We start from the raw sequence: 22133 nt of genomic DNA, 5'->3' as shown, positions 1-22133 counted from the left end.
TTAGTAACAGGAGTCGTCCCGGAAGATTGGAAATTGGCAAATGTCGTGCCCATTCACAAGAAAGGTAGTAGGGAGGAATCGAGCAACTATAGATCAGTGAGTCTGACATCAATAGTAGGCAAATTAATGGAAACCCTATTAAAGGATAGGATTGTGGAACATCTAAAATCCCATGAATTGCAAGATGAAAAACAACATGGGTTTACTTCAGGGAGATCATGTCAAACAAATCTTATAGATTTTTTTGACTGGGTGACTAAAATAATAGACGGTGGAGGTGCAGTAGACATCGCATATCTAGATTTTAGTAAGGCTTTTGACACTGTCCCACATAGAAGACTTATCAATAAACTGCAGTCATTGAGCATGGACTCCCATATTGTTGAGTGGATTAGGCAGTGGCTGAGTGACAGACAACAGAGGGTTGTAGTCAATGGAGAACATTCAAAACAAGGTCATGTTACCAGTGGGGTTCCACAGGGATCTGTACTGGGACCAATTTTGTTTAATATCTTCATAAGTGATATTGCAAAAGGCCTCGATGGTAAGGTTTGTCTTTTTGCTGATGACACAAAGATATGTAACAGGGTTGATGTTCCTGGAGGGAAACGCCAAATGGAAAAGGATTTAGGAAAACTAGAAGAATGGTCAGAACTCTGGCAACTAAAATTTAATGTGGATAAGTGCAAGATAATGCACCTGGGGCGTAAAAACCCAAGGGCAGAATATAGAATATTTGACACAGTCCTGACCTCAGTATCTGAGGAAAAGGATTTAGGAGTAATTATTTCAAAAGACTTAAAGGTGGGAAGACAATGTAATAGAGCAGCACGAAATGCCAGCAGAATGCTTGGATGTATAGGGAGAGGTATAAGCAGTAGAAAGAGTGAAGTGCTTATGCCGCTGTACAGAACATTGGTGAGACCTCACTTGGAGTATTGTGCGCAGTACTGGAGGCCATATCTCCAGAAGGATATAGATACTCTAGAGAGAGTTCAGAGAAGAGCTACTAAACTAGTACATGGATTGCAGGATAAAACTTACCAGGAAAGGTTAAAGGACCTTAATATGTATAGCTTGGAAGAAAGAAGAGACAGAGGGGATATGATAGAAACTTTTAAATACATAAAGGGAATCAACTCGGTAAAGGAGGAGAGCATATTTAAAAGAAGAAAAACTACCACAAGAGGACACAGTTTTAAATTAGAGGGGCAAAGGTTTAAAAGTAATATAAGGAAGTATTACTTTACTGAGAGAGTAGTGGATGCATGGAATAGCCTTCCTGCAGAAGTGGTAGCTGCAAATACAGTGAAGGGGTTTAAGCATGCATGGGATAGGCATAAGGCTATCCTTCATATAAGATAGGGCCAGGGACTATTCATAGGATTCAGATATATTGGGCAGACTAGATGGGCCAAATGGTTCTTATCTGCCGACACATTCTATGTTTCTATGTTTCTATGTTCTATGTTGCGTTTATATTTTTGTTCAGTGTATATTTTTTGCAATGGTTTGTTGAGTGAATTATAACCTTTGTGTAACTTTCACACATTTTAGAATTTTCACTCAGGTTGTAGCACAATTATTTAATTTTAACACGCTGTTGTGCTAGAATATTTCAAAAGACGAAAACACTTTTAATGGCTAATTATACTGTCCCCTTCTTTGTAGTACCCTCATCGGAAAACTATTTGTTCTCAAGATAATATCTGTAAGAAGGGTTATGCTGATACGTATAGTAACGGTATGTACTTTTACAATGCTTTTTTCTATTGGTAAAGGAAATTTAATGGGGTAGTCACAGAAACCCTTGTCAATCAGCTGTTATCTTCAGGGAAAGCTGCAGCCTGCTATACATTTTGCATGTTTTGGGATACATGTATTGCTACATAAGTGTAAGCTATTCAAATAAAAGGCCAATCATGTGACAAATAGGTGAGCTGGGTCCTTCAGAATATAAGGAGCCCTATGTGGAGGGAGATCCTGGGTTTTTCATTTTCTTTATGAAAAATAAACAACTTGCACAGGTAGAGAAACCGATTGCCCTAGCTAAACGTGTAAGGAACTGCATTTCTAAAATTATTATCCTGTCTCAGTGTGATTTTGATTGCACTCAGCTTCTCAGCACAGGGCCACAACTATAACATCTTTCCCTGAAGTCAAGACCTCTCCTGATATTGCATTTGTATGCCCTGTTCTACTCACAAACCTTTTAGAAGGAAATCCACCACAATCAAAATTGCAGTAAATAAATCTGTTTCTTTTATTCACTAATCCATCGTAATTTCATTCAAAAATACAGTTCTGGACAATATTTCAGTCCTTGTTCATGGCCTCTGCAGAAGTATGACATGAAGCACTGATCAACCCAAATGATTTTACTCTGGTTTAATTTTAAAAAGGAACTGGCCTTTGTTTACTGCAATTTTGAGTTTCATGTTTCTCCTTCTAAAGGATTTTGGATATTGTCCTACCACTGGGTACCAACCTCACATTATCAGGGTGCCTACCAGAAACCTTTGATCTACTCACAAACCTTGACTCCTTTTTAGGGCTCAAGCACATGGCCGTAGCCCTTTTTGTGGTCCGCAGTAAGTCGTGCGACACATAGGGCACAACTACACTGCAACATGTGTCGCGCGACAATTTTTATAATGGTAGTCTATGGTGTCGCACTGCAACATGTGAAATACTGCGAGTGTGACACGACAGTCGCAGAAAAATCCATCTTGAATGGATTTTTTGCGACTGTCGTGTCGCAGTCGCTGCATGTCACATGTCGCAGTGCGACACCATAGACTAGCCTTAGGCTACTTTCACACTAGCGTTTTTTGCGGATCCGTCATGGATCTGTAAAAACGCTTCAGTTACAATAATACAACCGTTTGCATCTGTCATGAACAGATACGGTTATATTATGTCTTATATAGCCAAGATGGATCCATCATGAACTCCACTGAAAGTCAATGGGGGACGGATCTTACATTGTGTGTCAGGACGGATCCGTCTTGCTCCATACCACATTGCGGATAGAAAAACGCTGCTTGCAGCGTTATTCTGTCCGTGATTGGGGACGCAACCAAACGGAACAGAATGCATTCTGGTGCACTCCGTTTTGTTCAGTTCAGTTTGGTCCCCATTGACCCTATGACGGATCTAAATAGTGGAATTGAAAACGCTAGTGTGAAAGTAGCAGAAGTCTGCAAAGGGTTTATAAATTCGGTGCCGCGCCAAAGTTAGAGTAGGTCCCCACTTGAAAGAGGCAACCTTGTCGTGGTAAGTGGGCCTATGCTCTTTGATCAAACTGTATACTAATGCCTCCTAATAGTGCATAGCAATAGATTGATAATGTTGTATCATGCTGAAATGTTAAACAGTTGTTATATCATAAGCATAGTATTGAGGATGTGCGATTTAGATTCTCTCTCATATTGAACAGCTATTGTGAAAGTAGCCTAATATGGACAAGAAAAGGACATGTTCTATTTTTTTTGCAGGTACTGCATCTTTTGTGGCTCAATTTTTTTGCGGATCAAATGTGGACTAAAACAGTCGTGTGCAGGAGCCCTTATACAGCTTATCATTCCCATATGAGAGTTTTCTGCAGGTCTATAACTATGAGAGAGTTTACTAGAGCAGGGGAGTGGTTATGAGAGTTTACAGGATGATAGAATTCTTGGAGTTATAAGCAATGGTTGGAAGCTGCAGAAAACTCTGCAATATTGGGGCAAAGCTGCCCAAAAAAATAAAAAATAAATAAATAGCCCATTTTGGTTAATTTTGGTGACAGTGGATGAAAATTGTATTCATAAAATCCGACCAAGGACAACATCTGCATGGAGTTTGTATGTTCTCCCCGTGTTTGCTGGGTTTCGTCCGGGCGCTCCCGTTTCCTCCCACACTCCAAAGACATACAGATAGGGAACTTAGATTGTGAGCCCCATTGGGGACAGCTGATGCTAATATCTGTAAAGCGCTGCGGAATATAGTAGTGCTATATAAGTGCATAAAATAAATCCAGCTGTTTTATTGGCTTTGTATGAAATCATGTCATGCAGATCTGCAGGATGAATAACCCTGTTATTATGTTTGTTCCAGGAATTCAGACTGGCATCTGTGTAGCATACAACTCATCTCATAAGACGTGTCAGGTTAGAGCATGGTGCCCAGTGGAGTCCAAAAGAACTCCAGAGTAAGTTCTGTTCTCTAACCATCTTCTCTTCTCATAGTAAAAGTTGACATTTTAGCTACAAGATGGGATTTACCACCAGCTGCAATGCACTCACAATAGTACATTGTGTATACTGTACTTGTGAATCTGAAGGGAGGCCTTCTGACAATGACATCTCTGTCTCTATGATATAATTAAATTCCAGCATTTTCTTGTTTACATGTCGTGGCATAGATCATAGAATGAATCATGTACTTTATGATTAATATAATCTCCACAGACTTTTCTCTTTCTTTCAGTTGATACCATTATGCTTATTACACTTGTCTTTGTCATGTCCCGTTGAAATCCTTATTGTATACATGAGACCAGAAGATGTACATAGTTGTAACTAGAGATGAGTGAATTTCTTAAAAATTCTATTCGGCCGGTTCGCCAAAGTTTTAGAAAAAATTTGGTTTGATACGAATTTATTCATGGCAAATCGTGTTAAAAAACGGCTATTTCCTAGTTGCAGAGAGCCTTTATAGTGGTGTAGAACAATGTGCCTTGCATTAACACGCATAGGGAGTCTGCTGTGGTAGTGAAACAATACTATGAGTCAGTATGACATGCAGATGACAGGCGTCGCTCTTAGAATCACTGCACACTTCACTTATTTGGGCAGTTACGGGGTCAAATCTGACCAAATAACTCAAGTGTGAACTCAGCCTTACAGGTTAATGTTAGCGTCAAGAAGAAGCGCACTCTTTTTACTCCGTCGGCAGCTGATTCCACATAGATAACAAGAATGTTTATAGCGGCTCTCCTATCCTATTGTTGTGGGTTGGTGCTCTGTCTGGAGTGGCTCACCTAGTCACTAAAAGTGTATATACAGCTAGGTCCATAAATATTGGGACATCGACACAATTCTAACATTTTTGGCTCTATACACCACCTAAATGGATTTGAAATGAAACGAACAAGATGTGCTTTAACTGCAGACTGTCAGCTTTAATTTGATGGTATTTACATCCAAATCAGGTGAACGGTGTAGGAATTACAACAGTTTGCATATGTGCCTCCCACTTGTTAAGGGACCAAAAGTAATGGGACAGAATAATAATCATAAATCAAACTTTCACTTTTTAATACTTGGTTGCAAATCCTTTGCAATCAATTACAGCCTGAAGTCTGGAACGCATAGACATTACCAGACACTGGGTTTCATCCCTGGTGATGCTCTGCCAGGCCTCTACTGCAACTGTCTTCAGTTCCTGCTTGTTCTTGGCGCATTTTCCCTTCAGATTTGTCTTCAGCAAGTGAAATGCATGCTCAATCGGATTCAGGTCAGGTGATTGACTTGGCCATTGCATAACATTCCACCTCTTTCCCTTAAAAAACTCTTTGGTTGCTTTTGCAGTATGCCTTGGGTCATTGTCCATCTGCACTGTGAAGCGCCATCCAATGAGTTCTGAAGCATTTGGCTGAATATGAGCAGATAATATTGCCCGAAACACTTCAGAATTCATCCTGCTGCTTTTGTCAGCAGTCACATCATCAATAAATACAAGAGAACCAGTTCCATTGGCAGCCATACATGCCCACGACATGACACTACCACCACCATGCTTCACTGATGAGGTGGTATGCTCAGGATCATGAGCAGTTCCTTTCCTTCTCCATACTCTTCTCTTCCCATCACTCTGGTACAAGTTGATCTTGGTCTCATCTGTCCATAGGATGTTGTTCCAGAACTGTAAAGGCTTTTTTAGATGTCGTTTGGCAAACTCTAATCTTGCCTTCCTGTTTTTGAGGCTCACCAATGGTTTACATCTTGTAATGAACCCTCTGTATTCACTCTGGTGAAGTCTTCTCTTAATTGTTGACTTTGACACACATACACCTACCTCCTGGAGAGTGTTCTTGATCTGGCCAACTGTTGTGAAGGGTGTTTTCTTCACCAGAAAGAATTCTTCGGTCATCCACCACAGTTGTTTTCCGTGGTCTTTCGGGTCTTTTGGTGTTGCTGAGCTCACCGGTGCGTTCCTTCTTTTTAAGAATGTTCCAAACAGTTGTTTTGTCCACGCCTAATGTTTTTGCTATCTCTCTGATGGGTTTGTTATCTCCCCATACCTGTGATGCGTCCAGAGAAAAAAAAAAGGGAAAGAAACAATTGTCACAACTAATCAAATCTTCCAACCACCCCATATCTTAATCCACTTCTCATCAGCTTCCCTCTGTTTATACACGATTTGCTCGTAGTTTTTTACCTTATTAACTAGGTTTATCCATATATTTAGCTCTGGAGTATGTCGAGCAAACCAGGTCCGACTAACCAGAACTCTAGCCAACAGCAGTATCCTGCCTAGGAAGATCTTTTGATACTTATGGCTATTTATTTTGGAAAAATCGTTAAGCAAAAACACTTGTAGTTCGAAGGGCATTCGTATTTTTAGTTTGTAGGTGATGAAGTTTTTAATGCTATTCCAGTATTTTATAAGTTCTGGGCAGGTCCAGATCATATGGAGATAGTCCGCACCTAAGGTGTCACATTTAGGACACTTAGATGTATCTCTTATCCCACATTTATTCAACCATGTAGGGGTGACATATAGTCTGTGGCAAATGTTAAAGTGTACTAGAACATGATTAAAGTTCTGGGATAGTGAACTTAGATTCCCAAAAATATTCCCCCACCCTTCTGGTTGTATATTCGGACAATCCATCTCCCAGGCTCTTTGTCCTGGTGACTGTGTATCACTAAACCGTGCCTTAAGTAATAGCTTATATATATTTGAAATCTTCATTCTAGGCAGTGTCCTCCTTGTCCAATCATTCAAGAAGGATGAACTATCTATATCTAACACCAGTTTATCGTCCAGACTAGATAATGCTGAACGCAATTGAAAGTACCTTAACCATGAAAGGTTTTCTACATTGTGTGATAACTCTATAAATGACTTAATCTCTCTATCCTTAATTACTTGTGAGATATACAAAATTCTATTATTTTGCCAAAATGTGTCCACTGCAATACCATCTAACATTTGTAAGTGTACATTATGCCAAAGAGGCGTGAATGTAAGTGAACCCTTTACCTTCAACCATGTTCTAGTAATAGCCCACACTTTCAGAAGTAGTTTTATAGTCTCTCTGTAACCCCGCTCTTGGCTCCTCAGTAGCCCGGGTTCCAGCAGGGTGAATATATTATTATGAGCGTAGCTCCCTACTAACCTCCCTAAAAGTGCACTGTTTTTTTATTCATAGCACATCAATAACTGGGCAGCAATAAAATACCCTTTAAGGTAGGGGAGGTTTAAACCCCCCGCACTCCAGTGGTTTATACAGATATTCCAATTTTATTCGAACTCGTCTTCTTCCCCATACTAAATCGTTAATTATTCTTTCCATGAGTTTAAAATATTTATCTTCTATCCAAATAGGTGTGTTCCTAAGCACATAAAGGAATTGTGGTAATATCACCATTTTGACCAGTGAAACTCGGTCAGCTATGGATAGGGGACGTCTCAACCAGATCCCTATTTTAGCTCTAGTTTTCGTTATTATGGGGATCAAATTAAGTTGTACAAAATTTTCAACCCTGGGCGATATAATCAAGCCCAAGTATTGAAAAGTGTCAACAATGTCCAACTGAGTCACAAGAACCTCTTTCTGTGGTAACGGGTCTATTGGCATCAAACTGGTCTTAGACCAGTTTATAAGAAGACCGGACACCTCACCAAATGATTTAACCATTTGAATAATTCTGGGAAATTCTGGGAAGAGTTGTTTCCGTGTGGTCTATAAAAAAAAGAACATCATCCGCATATAAAGAGATACAGTCTTGCACTCCTAGCGTACCAAATCGTTTAACCTGATCATCCTGCCTAATGGCCATAGCAAGGGGTTCAATGTAAATATCAAATAACAGTGGGGATAGTGGGCAGCCCTGGCGCGTACCTTTATTTAAATCAAAACTAGTGGTTAGGATCCCATTAAGACTCAATTTTGCTGTGGGAGATCTATACAATAGTTTGAGGATACCTATAAATCTTTCCCCAAAGCCCATCCTTGCCAGAACCCTCCAGAGGAAACGCCACTCCACCCTGTCAAAGGCCTTAGAGGCATCCAATGACAGGATGAAGCGGGTAGTCCCCCCAGGGGCCTGTATGTTAGCAAGGAGCTGATGCAGATTATGATGCGTACCCTTGTTTTGAATAAAGCCATTCTGATCTGGATGGACAATGGAGGAAATAACCCTAGAAAGCCTTGTGGCCAAAATCCTTGCAAGAAGCTTAACATCTGCATTAAGTAGTGAGATTGGTCTATACGATATTAGATCTGCAGGATCCTTGCCTTTTTTTGGAATTAGTGTTATTACGGCTTCCATCATTGAATCTGGCAGTTTCCCATCCTCCACCGATTCAGAAAAGACCCCTAGCAGTCTAGGGAGAATAAACTCCTTATATTTACTATAGAATTCACATGGGAGTCCATCTGAACCGGGGGGGGGGAATTGGCCGAGCATAATTTAATAGCCCCCTCAAGTTCCTGAATTGAAAACTCTAGCTCAAGTGCTTTCTTTTGAGCCCCAGTAATGGTTGGAAAAACAATGCCATCAAGATAAGAATCCATCATATCATCTGTAATCTTGGATTCAGCTTTATAAAGATCCAGGAAGTAGTCCACAAAGGCCTTCTCTACAGTACCCTGTCCACTAACCGTCCTACCATTAGCCAGTCGAACATTATCTATATATTTTTTGGATTCTTGACTCGAGATCACTCTGGACAGAAGTTTACCAGGTCGCCCTGACTCTGTAAAATATTTTTGCCCTTTGAAAAATAAGCTCTGTTGGGCCTTGTCCAACAAGAAGTTAGAGTATGCTTGTGTGGTTCTTTGCATACTTTCCCTATTCTCTTCCATCTTATTTGTATAGAAGGATTGTGTCACCAGAGATGCAAGTTCTTCTAGGTTTTTTTGTTTTTTTCCCGTACTCCTTTCTGAGGTTCGCAATGTTACTGACCATCATTCCCCTCATATATGCCTTAAAAGTGTCCCATACCACTTGAATTTTTGCTGAGCCATAGTTGTTATCCCAAAATCGGTTAATTTCATTCTGGATTATTTCATGTCAATTTATTACTGATAACCAATAAGGGTTTAATCTAAAAGGGGGTCTTTGTGTGTGTCTTTCCTGGGTCAAACAGAGTTCAAGGAGTAGCGGGGAATGGTCCAAGATTGACCTTGTTTCATATTTCATTCGCTTTACCAGTCTCACATATTTACTATTTATCAGTGCAAGATATTTTCTAGACATAGATTTACCTGCTTTGCTGAAGCATGAAAAAGCCCTTTTCCCCTGTCCTAGGTGTCCCCAAACATCTTCGAACCCAGCCTCAAAGCAAAACCGTGCCAAGGGGGACCCCTGAACTGGACTATCTCCCTTGACACTCGTAGAGACCCTATCAAATAGAGGATTAATGACACAGTTAAAATCATCAATAATCAATGTTGGACACTCTGGCCATTTATCCATAAATAATAGCAAAGAATAAGGACTGAAAAGGAGAATGGCGGTGGAATATAGACAAAAGCCAGGATACATGTCTTTCCCCTCAACCTACAATATAGGAAGATAAATCTCCCTTGCAAGTCGACAGAGGATGCCTCGCACACGAAATCAATCATTCTATGTATCAAAACAGTAACACCTCTGGAGTAGCTGGAAAAAGTAGAATGATAAGTATGCGCAGCCCATCCCCTGCCGACCACCCTGGAGGTCTCCCCAGTAAGATGTGTTTCCAACAAGCATACTATTGCTGGGAGGTGGATCCGTGTCAAATCAAAGACCGCTTGTCTCTTTCCTCTATCCCCCAAACCGCGTACATTCCAAGCGAGAATTCTAATAGACATTATGAAAAGCGGTTAGGTGAGATAGAGGAAGAAGGAAGAAAAGAGAGAAAAAAAAAAAATATGGACTCACCACAGCCCAGATCCCACCCCCCATAACAAATAATCCGACACATATTGTAGCAGATTTCTCTCCTGTGACCATTCCTCCCTCACTCCCCCCTGCTCGGCTCCTCCCAACTATATAATGGAGAAAACAAAAAAGAGCAAAAGAAATACAAAATATATATTGCGGGTAGGGAAAAAAAAAAAAAAACCCTCTAGCAGTTATCGTTTCCCGCATGTCCTAGAACAGCTGAGTCACATGTCATTACGTTCAAGCCAATCCGCGGCTTTATCCGGAGTATCGAAAAATAGGATTGTGTCCTTGAAAATAATACGAAGTTTTGCTGGGAACATAAGGGAATATTTGATATCCCTTTCTCTTAGTTTCTTTTTTACCATCATAAATGAGCGTCTCTTTTCTTGGATGTCTTTTGAAAAATCAGGAAAAAAGGCCAATCTATTTCCGTTATATACAACTGGTGAGCATTTCCTCGCCCTTCTCAATAGCATATCTCTGTCCCCAGTGGTCAATAATCTAACAAGAAATGTCCGTGGTTGTCTCCCAGGGATTGAGCTCTTTCTATCATAAATAGAGGAGAAAACAGATCCCTCCCAAAATTCTCCAGGATTAACGTCTGTATAAATTGTATTGAGTTCTTATCTTCGGCACCCTCTGGGACCCCCAGGATTCTCACATTATATCTTCGCGATCTATCCTCAAGATCCACCACCTTTTTCTTCAAAAGATTAAATTCTGTCTTCAGAGTGGAGATTTCAGTGTTTGTTGTTTGGGATTCATTCTGTATAAGAGCCATGGGGCTCTCCACAGTCTTGACTCTGTCTCGGATTTTTGACATGTCGTCTCTAATCAATCCCACATCAACTTAGATGAACCCAAGCTGCGTTGTAATGCCCTGTATTAAGTCCCCGTTTTGTTTTACCGCCAACAATATTTCTTTTAACGGAGAGGGACTGCCATTGAGCATATCTTTTCCCTCCATTCCCTCCTCCTCTTGAGAGTGTCCAGAGGCTTTTTGTGGTTCCATTTCCGTCCCCCCAGAATTATCATTTTTTTTGGAACCAATGTCCTTTTGTCCCCCCCTTGTATTCACCCTTGGAGACCTCAAGAATTGGTCTATTTTTGTCTCTTCAAAGGTTTTAGCATTCGGTTTCTGACCAGAGAGATCCGCCGAGCGCCTACTATTTTTTGGGGCCATTTTTTTTATTTATTTATTTTCCTTCCTTTTCTCCCTTTCTCCTCCTTTCTTTTTTTTTTTTCCTTTTTTTCTTCCCCCCTTCCTCTTCTTTCTCCTTCTCTTCCTCCTCCTTTTTCCAACTGTTCCTTATTTCTTCTTTTTTTTTTTTTTTTTATACCTTTCTTTTTTCTCGCCTTTACTTTATATTCCTCTCCCCCTTTTTTTTTATTTGTGTTTTTTTTTTTTCTTCTCCCCTCCTTGTTCTCTCTTAGAAACAAACCATATACAGTATGGGGTGGATACACTCTAGTAAAGTTACCATTAGGTATGCTCTGGTAGACTACTAACCCCTTTTTTTTTAATTATTATTATTTTTTTTTTTTCCGGTTAGTTTTGTTAATAATAGTTAGTCAGTTAGTAAGGGGAGGGAGAAGGAAGCGGGGGAGCAAAAAAAAAAAGAAAGCAGGAACAATCTCACCAGCTTGAGAATCTAAGTGTCCACAGAGATCCCACCTGGTCATCCAAACGATGGCCCCTCGATCCCAGGAACCAGGAGAGGGAATCAGGAATCACTTGGGGGGTGCAGAGCAGGAGGAGGCAAAGGCCCATCCAGAGGAGGGGAGCGGTTAATATCAGCAGAGGACCGGAGAGTCACACCAGTGATCCGAAAATCCAGGACCCCGAATGCAGCAGGAACCAGCTGACCACGCTTCACCCCACCAACCAGGAAGCAACCGGAGCCGGGCCGGAACGTCAGGAACGAACCAAGGGGGAGAAGAGATCCAGTGACCCTCTTACAGACGGTCCCAACGGAGTACAGGTGCGGTGAAGAGGTAGAAGGATCAGGGGGAACCGTCTCCACGTCGGGCCAGGAAGTCACAGGTTCCGGGAAGGGAGCCAGAGACCGCAGGAGAACAGGGGAGGAGGCAGGAGGCACCGAACCCAGCCGAGGCAAACCGCACGGAGGGAGAGCTGGCCCAAGCAGCGGCAGCGGAGCCCACAGACAGCCCGGACGCCGGGCAGACACGAATCTAGCGGACGGACCGGCAGGAGAAAAACGTACCGGCAGGAGAAGGACGCACAGTGCGAGCCAGAGCCGGCACCCAGGTAAAAAAGTCCAGACAGCATGCAGAGTTCAGGAAGAGGCTGGAGGACTTACATGGGGTAGATGAAGCGGGAAAGGAGGATACAGGCTGGGAGGCTGGAGTAGATCACTGCATATTGAATCCCCCTATTCTAGGAGGAGAGAAGCCGCGGGCCGTAGAGAGACTCAGAGAAGCGGAGGAGGCCGAGCCCCGAGAGGAGGAGGAGAGAGCGTGACGTGCTTCTCCTACGTCATCGCGTCACCCCACCCTGGAGAGTGTTCTTGATCTGGCCAACTGTTGTGAAGGGTGTTTTCTTCACCAGGGAAAGAATTCTTCGGTCATCCACCACAGTTGTATTCAGTGGTCTTCCGGTTTTTTTGGTGTTGCTGAGCTCACTGGTGCGTTCCTTCTTTTTAAGAATATTCCAAACAGTTATATTGGCCACGCCTAATGTTTTTGCTATCTCTCTGATGTTTTTTTTTTTTTTTTTTTCAGCCTAATGATGGCTTGCTTCACTGATAGTGACAACTCTTTGGATCTCATCTTGAGAGTTGACAGCAACAGATTCCAAATGCAAATAGCACACTTGAAATTAACTCTGGACCTTTTATCTGCTTATTGTAATTGGGATAATGAGGGAATAACACACACCTGGCCATGGAACAGCTGAGAAGCCAATTGTCCCATTACTTTTGGTCCCTTAACAAGTGGGAGGCACATATGCAAACTGTTGTAATTCCTACACTTTTCACCTGATTTGGATGTAAATACCCTCAAATTAAAGCTGACAGTCTGCAGTTAAAGCACATTGTGTTTGTTTCATTTCAAATCCATTGTGGTGGTGTATAGAGCCAAAAATGTTAGAATTTTGTCGATGTCCCAATATTTATGGACCTGACTGTATTATATAATAACAATAGACAGGCACTCACCATCTGACTCAACACAGGCAATCAAATAAAATACACATTTTATTCTAATATAAATTATTTAAAAAGGCCAAAAACATATAGTATAAATGAGAGTAAGGATATAAAAGTCCAATTGATGCCTATTATGTTCTAGTGTTTTGACCTGAGGTGAGTATATTTAATACCCAATGCTACAACATATAGTGCATTTGCATTAGCAGATACTTGGGTTAAAAATACACAAAATTCATACACAACAATTAAAAGACTTCAGAACCTTAAAATTTTAAAATTTTTTGAACTTATGAAAAAGTCCATAAAAAAGCAGACATTAGTGTCTTTTTCTGAGAAAATTTTCAGTTGATCTATATAAAGCTTCTTTGTTAGTCTGTGTTCAGTTAGTCTGTATCCAGTGTTCATGTTCATATATATTCCGTGATTAGGTGGGTGGTTAAAAGGTTACAAAAAGATGCTTTAAAAAACAATTATATACTTTATTCAAGCTGTCACCTACCAAGATGGCTGCTTAATATTCCCACCGGACAATTTAGACGTCTGAAAAGAAATTGTATCACTGAGGACGATTTTGAAAAAGAGGCACTACAGATGAGTTTTTAGTTAAGAATTATCCTCTCCACCTTTTGGATACATCCTTATCCAAAGTCAGAGATATTGAAAGGGAGCATTTCTTCAAATCAGAAACAAATGACATGAAGATAGACGAAGAGGCCGATGATTTCATAAATATCCTACCATACAACGCCCAATACAAAAAAGTTGAAACAATTATCAAAAAACATTGGCACCATGTGTTAAAAGACAAACTAGTCGGCCCTCTCTTGACTAGCACACCACAGATTACATATACCAAAGCACCCAACTTGGCACTTAAGGTAGCACCTACAGTAAAAAATACAATAAAAACACAGAGTACTGAGACCCCCCACAACTGGTTCAGCCTAAAAGGTTTCTATCGATGTGGCCGATGCTGTAACTGTAGGAATGCAAATTTTCCAAGAAAAACAACGAAAATCTTCTTTTACTTATGAGATTGATGATTTTCTATCCTGTAACTCATCTAATGTACTATATATGATTGAGTGCCCCTGTAAAAAACAGTACATATGTAGGGAGAAGCAAAAGAGTATTAAAAAAAAAGGATATCTGAACATATGAATAACATAAAAAATGGATATGAGAAACACTCCCTATCAAAACACTTCAAACACTACCACAATAAGGATGCAAGTCAGCTAATATATACAGTATATGCATATTACATCATGGACAATATGTAATACTAATGATATGAATTTTTAACCATTCACCACTTACCTACCTTTGGGAACTTTTAACCATTTAACCACTCACCACTTGCTTACCTTTGGGGATGAATCATTAATCTTTTAACCACCCACCTAATCATGGGATATATATTAACTTGAACACTGGATATGTGTATGGTTAACACAGACTAATAAAGCAGCTTTATATAATGAACTGAAAATATTCTCAGAAAAATAATTTTATTTAAGTCTTTTAATTGTTGTGTATGAGTTTTGTGTATTTTTAACCCAAGTATCTGCTAAAGTAAATGCACTATATGTTGTAGCATTGGGTATTAAATATACTCACCTCAGGTCAAAACACTAGAACATAATAGGCATCAATTGGACTTTTATATCCTTACTCTCATTCATACTATATGTATCACGGTCGGCGTGGCTATCACATACGTGACACAGAGGGAGGGAACGAGGAAGGCCCTGCCCAAGTGAGAGGGAAGATGGTGACCCCTGACTCACCTGGCGGCTGGCACCTGGCTGCCCTGACGTCCCTAGACGGGTTCCTCACCCGTACGCCGATCACGTGCCTAAAGCCCTGGCTTTCCCTGAGCTGAGCCCTAGGTAGTGAACAGGGCGATGGGAACACTAGTCCGCACCACTAACTCTAAGGGAAAACACCAAGGGGAGGACAGACAACACAGACTCAACATATATTCCCAGGTGGGCGACAACAGGAGACAACAATAAGCCCAACAGGGATCCGGAGGGTAGCACTCAGGAACGACAACCAGGATTAACCACTCCAGTGGGTCAGTATAGATGTCCAGGCAGGAAGCTCTTTAACTGGCAACTAGAGAAGTGTGAGGGGAGAATATAAGGAGGTAGGGAGTGGCAGACAAGAAACAGCTGAGGAGGAGAAGCTACGGATCCCTGAGAGAGACAAAAAGGATAGCAAGGCAAACATAGAAAACAATCACAAAGAAACAACGTGATCTTTCTATATAGAGCGCGCAGCCACCCGCTGCGACTTCCTGACCCCGGGTATAACGGAGTCAGACGTGGCTCTTGATACCCTCGTGACAGTACCCCCCCTTTCACGAGGGGCCTCCGGACACTCAGGACCAGGTCTCTCCGGATGAGAGGCATGGAAAGTCTGAATTAACCTGTTGGCGTTTACCTCTGACGCTGGAACCCACATTCTTTCCTCGGGACCGTAACCCCTCCAATGCACCAGATACTGAAGAGAGCGGCGGACCCGACGAGAATCAACAATTCTGGCTATTTGAAACTCCAGATTACCAGCCACAATGACAGGAGGAGGTGGCAGCGGCGATGGTTCTAGAGGTGGAACATACTTCTTGAGTAACGATTTATGGAAGACGTTATGGATCTTAAAAGTCTGAGGTAGCTCCAGGCGAAAAGCCACAGGGTTAATGACGGCTACTATTTTATAGGGACCAATGAACCTAGGACCCAGTTTCCAAGAAGGAACCTTCAACTTAATATTCCTAGTAGACAACCACACATAGTCATTCACTCCTAGGTCCGGACCTGGCGACCGTTTCTTATCGGCCATGCATTTATATTTACCACTCATCTTTTTCAAGTTAACTTGCACCTTCTGCCATACCGATGAAAGAGATGAAGAAAACCTTTCCTCTTCGAGACCCCCAGAAGACCCCCCCTCTTTGAAAGTACAAAATTGGGGATGAAAACCGTATGCACCAAGGAATGGTGACTTGCCAGTGGACTCCTGATAATGATTATTTATGGCAAACTCAGCTAACGGTAAATATGATGACCACAACTCTTGGTTTTCAGACACAAAACACCTTAAATATGTTTCTAGGTTTTGGTTGGTACGCTCAGTCTGTCCATTCGACTGAGGATGGAAAGCTGAGGAAAAGGACAAGTGAACCCCCAAACGGGAACAAAAAGCTTTCCAAAACTTAGAAATAAACTGGGTTCCCCGATCCGAAACCACATCGGAAGGGACCCCGTGAAGCTTCACGATTTCACTGATAAACACCTGAGCGAGAGTTTTAGCATTAGGAAGTGCGGGTAGCGCAATAAAGTGTACCATTTTGCTAAACCTGTCTACTACTACCAAGATAACAGTTTTACCCGCCGACAACGGTAAGTCAGTGATGAAATCCATTGACAGATGTGTCCATGGCCTATTGGGGATGAAAAGTGGCAATAAAGACCCTGCTGGACGTGTATGAGAGACTTTCGCGCGTGCACAAGTAGAACAAGTAGACACGAAATCCATTACATCCTGACGCAACCTTGGCCACCAAAAACGACGAGATAAAAGCTCCAAAGTTGCTTTACTACCCGGGTGTCCAGCAAGTGCCGAATTATGATGTTCTTTTAATAATTCAAGACGCAGGTTTAACGGTACAAACAATTTCTCTGAGGGGCAAGAGGCCGGGGCGTCCCCCTGAGCCTCTAACACCTTTCCCTCTAGAACAGAGTGTACAGCAGAGACAACCACTCCTCTTTGTAAAATAGGTACCGGATCACAAACATTACCCCCTCCAGGGAAACTACGAGATAATGCGTCTGCCTTGGTATTTTTTGCCCCAGGACGATAGGTGATTACAAAGTTAAATCTGGTAAAGAATAGCGACCACCTAGCTTGTCTAGGGGTGAGACGCTTAGCCGATTCTAGGTACAGAAGGTTCTTGTGATCCGTAATCACCGTGACGGGGTGGATTGCTCCCTCTAAGAAGTGACGCCACTCTTCAAGCGCCAGTTTAATCGCCAACAGTTCCCTATTTCCAATATCATAATTCTTCTCCGCAGAAGATAATATTTTGGAAAAGAAAGCGCAAGGACGCCATTTGCCAGGAGACGGACTCTGAGACAATACAGCTCCCACTCCCACCTCTGACGCATCTACCTCGACAATAAAAGGCTGGGAGACATCAGGTTGAATTAGAACAGGTGCCGAGGTAAACCTCTCCTTTAGAGAGAAAAATGCATCTTTAGCGGCGTCAGACCATTTGGAAAAATCCGTCCCCTTCCTAGTCATGTCGGTAAGGGGTTTAACGATCACTGAATAATTTTTAATGAACTTTCTATAGAAATTAGCGAAACCCAAAAACCCTTGTAGGGCTTTAAGGTTCTCAGGAAGATCCCAATCTAAAATTGCCTGGACCTTCCCAGGATCCATGCGGAAACCTGAAGCAGATAATAGATATCCCAGGAACTGTAATTCCTGAACAGCGAAGACACATTTTTCAATTTTCGCATATAATTTATTCGTCCGTAGGACCTGCAGTACTTGCCTGACATGCACCTCATGTGTTTTCAGATCAGCCGAATAAATTAAGATATCATCTAGGTATATGACTACAAACCTGCCGATGAGATGACTAAAAATATCATTAACGAAATGTTGGAAGACAGCAGGGGCATTGGTCAGACCGAAAGGCATAACTAGATTTTCATAATGCCCCTCAGGGGTGTTAAAAGCTGTCTTCCACTCATCCCCTTCCCTGATACGAATCAGATTGTAGGCCCCCCTAAGATCAAGTTTGGAGAACCACTTAGCACCCGCAATCTGATTAAAAAGGTCAGGAATGAGAGGAAGAGGGTATGGGTCACGGATGGTTATCTGGTTTAACTCACAGAAATCTAAGCAAGGACGCAGGCCCCCATCTTTCTTTTTAACAAAGAAAAACCCTGCAGCCACGGGTGAAGAAGAGGGTCTGATGTGTCCCTTAGCCAGACTCTCGGAGATATAATCTTTCATGGCTTGTCTCTCGGGACCCGAAAGATTATACAACCTGTACTTGGGTAATTTTGCCCCGGGAATCAGGTTAACCGGGCAATCATAAGGACGATGAGGTGGTAGTTTCTGACAACCCTTTTCAGAAAAAACGTCCTCAAAGTCCGAAATAAATGTAGGTAGGGAAGCTATGGAGGCGATTAAGCAATTGTTATTTAAGCAATTCTCTCTGCAATGCTCACTCCACTCCAATATCTCCCTGGCCTGCCAATCCACCACTGGATTGTGCGCTACCAACCAGGGAAGACCCAATACCACCGGAGAGGGAAGGCCCTCCAGAACGTAACATGAAAGACACTCATTATGGTGGTCCCCTACCCGAAGGTGTAAATTACGAACAATGTGGGTGAGGTTTCTCTGAGACAGAGGAGCAGAATCTATAGCGAATACGGAAATAGGTCTCTGCAGCGTACAGAGAGACAAACCCATAGTGCGGGCAAAATGGGCATCAATCAAGTTTACCCCTGCTCCACTGTCTAGAAAAACAGAAATAGACTCCGTCTTAACACCAAAAACAATGACCGCAGGTAACACAAATTGAGATGTTCGTATGGAGGAAACGTATACCCCCCGGCTGACATCCTCCGCACAGCCCGGGGTTAGTAGTTTTCCGACGGTCTTTTGTTTTTGAGAAAGGAGGGACAGACATTAATGAAATGACCCCTCCCCCCACAGAAAAAACAAGCCCCCCCTACGGCGAACCTCGGGAGGACAGACCTGACGAGAAGTTCCGCCTAGCTGCATAGGCTCATCTAAGTCAGTACAGGCTGACTGTTGCTTGGGAGAGGTAACCAATTGCTCCGGAATTTTTGATCTCTCCCTAAAACGTCTATCTATTCTGATAGAGAGGGACATAACAGCATCAAGGGAAAGGGGGGTCTCATACAGCGCCAGTGCATCCTTAACCCTTTCAGATAACCCAGAGCAGAACTGACTCCTGAGAGCCGGGTCGTTCCACTGAGTATCCGTAGCCCACCTACGGAACTCTGAGCAATATTCCTCTGCTGACCGATCTCCCTGTAGGAGTCTCCGTAACTTCGACTCAGCCAGGGCGACTCGGTCAGGGTCATCATATATGAGACCCAAAGCCCCAAAAAATCCCTCCACTGACCGAAGAGCCTGAGAACCAGGGGGTAACGAGAACGCCCAGGATTGCGGATCCCCCTGAAGCAGGGAAATGACAATCCCTACCCGCTGTTCTTCATGACCTGAGGAGTAAGGGCGCAACTTAAAATATAATTTGCAGGCCTCACGGAACGTCGCAAATTTGTCCCTTCCCCCAGAAAATCTGTCGGGAAGAGCAACCTTGGGTTCAGTGACAACCTGGTTACCCATAGCAACCGCTGGGGGTGCGGTCTGCTGCATTTGCTGCTGTTGTTGGAGAACAGACGCCTTCAATCCTGCCACCTCCAAAGACAGGCTTTGAAGCTGTTCTGCCAAGGCATCAATAGGATCCATATTGGATTCTAAGTAGAGAGAGAAAAAAAAAAAACAACAAACAAAAAATTAAATAATTTTTTATTTATTTTTTCTCAAAAAGTAAGGGCCAGTTATAATATCACGGTCGGCGTGGCTATCACATACGTGACACAGAGGGAGGGAACGAGGAAGGCCCTGCCCAAGTGAGAGGGAAGATGGTGACCCCTGACTCACCTAGCGGCTGGCACCTGGCTGCCCTGACGTCCCTAGACGGGTTCCTCACCCGTACGCCGATCACGTGCCTAAAGCCCTGGCTTTCCCTGAGCTGAGCCCTAGGTAGTGAACAGGGCGATGGGAACACTAGTCCGCACCACTGACTCTAAGGGAAAACACCAAGGGGAGGACACACAACACAGACTCAACATATATTCCCAGGTGGGCGACAACAGGAGACAACAATAAGCCCAACAGGGATCCGGAGGGTAGCACTCAGGAACGACAACCAGGATTAACCACTCCAGTGGGTCAGTATAGATGTCCAGGCAGGAAGCTCTATAACTGGCAACTAGAGAAGTGTGAGGGGAGAATATAAGGAGGTAGGGAGTGGCAGACAAGAAACAACTGAGGAGGAGAAGCTACGGATCCCTGAGAGAGACAAAAAGGATAGCAAGGCAAACACAGAAAACAATCACAAAGAAACAACGTGATCTTTCGATATAGAGCGCGCAGCCACCCGCTGCGACTTCCTGACCCCGGGTATAACGGAGTCAGACGTGGCTCTTGATACCCTCGTGACAATATGTTTTTATTGTTTTTAAATAATTTATGTTAGAATAAAATGTGTAATTTGTGTAATTTATTTGATTGCCTGTGTTGATTCCACACAGATGTCTACACAACCTGTTCTATTAAACGCTTATACAAGTAGACCCCCCCCCCCCCCGACAGAGTGGAGAGGGTGTCAGCAGTAAGTTTGTGTTGACGTCACTGATTATTTTGCCCTTCCTCTGATCCGTCAGAACAACATCCCCCAAAAAACGATTCTGTCTGTGGAGCATCTGCCTTCACTCGGTCAGCCTTTGGTCAGTAATCCATCAGTATTGCTAAAGCCAAACAAACAGGAGTGGATCCAATACAGAGATGACACGTGAATGGAATATTTGCATGTCTTCTGTGTTTTGTAACCACTCCTGCTTTTGGCTACCAAATCATAAGCCAATTCTGATGCAAAATAGGGACCATGTCATGAAGGCCTTACAGCTGTTTCAGGCCGAGTTCACACGAACGTGTGTGACCTGTGCCTGTGCTGCGGCCTGCAAATGCACGATCGCCGGCCGCAGGTCAGCCGCATCGGATCGCGGACCCAATAAATTTACACTTTATTGGGTCCGCGATCCGCCCGTTCCGCTAAAAGATAGGACATGTTCTATCTTTTTGCGGAACGGAAGTACGGGACGTAACCCCACGGAAGCACTCCGTAGTGCTTCAGAGGGGTCCCGTCCCGTGCGGCCGTTCCTCGATTCCGGATTTGCGGACCCATTGAAGTGAATGGGTCCGCATCCGTGATGCGGAATGCACACGGAACTGTGGCCGTGTATTGCGGCCCGCGTGTGAACTTAGCCTAATAGACAGAATTCGTTGTGCGTCTGATTTTTCCTTTCTTCTGACAGATCAGAAGAATGGTCAAATAAATGATGATGTCAGCCAGGCCAAAAGGCAAAATAGTGGCCTTGTCATGAATGTAGGGAGCATGGGAACAGCATGAGAAGTCCACAGAGTTGCCCTGTGACATACTGGTGAGGTGGAAGCAGCATGAGGAGACCACAGAGTGGCCCAATGATAGAGTCTGGAGGTGGCAGCATCAGGAGGAGGCCACAGCGTGGCACAATGACAGTGTGGAGGTGGTAGCAGCCTCAGGAGGCCACAGAGTGGCACAATGACAAAGTATGGAGGTGGCAGCAGCAGCATCAGGAGGAGGCAACAGGGTGGCACAATGACAGTGTGGAGGTTGCAGCAGCATCAGGAGACCACAGAATGACAAGGTGACATAGTGTGGAGGTGCCAGCAGCATCAGGAGACCACAGAGTGGCAAGATGACGTAGTGTGTAGGCGGCAGCAGCATCAGGAGACCACAGAGTGGCAAGGTGACATATTGTGGAGGTTGCAGCAGCATCAGGAGACCACAGAGTGACCTGGCAACAGAGTGGGGAGGTGGGTGGCACTAACAGTACCCACTGACGATGGTGGGTGTAAGAAGGAGAACTTGGCATCAGATGTGTGGCATCAGGCAGATGGCAGCATCAGAATAGTAGCTGAGGCAGGTAGCCAG

The 22133-nt window shown here is 43.1% G+C and overlaps 1 protein-coding gene across 2 annotated transcripts in view; it reads left to right on the top strand.

The window, feature by feature from the left end:
* P2RX7 (purinergic receptor P2X 7) overlaps positions 1 to 22133 on the top strand; it is a 319484-nt gene that overhangs the window by 113556 nt on the left and 183795 nt on the right. For both annotated transcript variants that reach the window (XM_040416069.1, XM_040416068.1), the window contains 2 exons: positions 1672 to 1744; positions 4099 to 4192. In XM_040416069.1, the coding sequence (XP_040272003.1) occupies positions 1672 to 1744; positions 4099 to 4192 (167 nt within the window). The remainder of the gene's footprint in view (positions 1 to 1671; positions 1745 to 4098; positions 4193 to 22133) is intronic.

Source organism: Bufo bufo, chromosome 2 (genome assembly GCF_905171765.1).
Source record: "Bufo bufo chromosome 2, aBufBuf1.1, whole genome shotgun sequence".
Taxonomy (NCBI): domain Eukaryota; kingdom Metazoa; phylum Chordata; class Amphibia; order Anura; family Bufonidae; genus Bufo; species Bufo bufo.
Note: the sequence above shows the minus strand (reverse complement) of the source record. Positions and strands in the feature narration are given on the sequence as shown.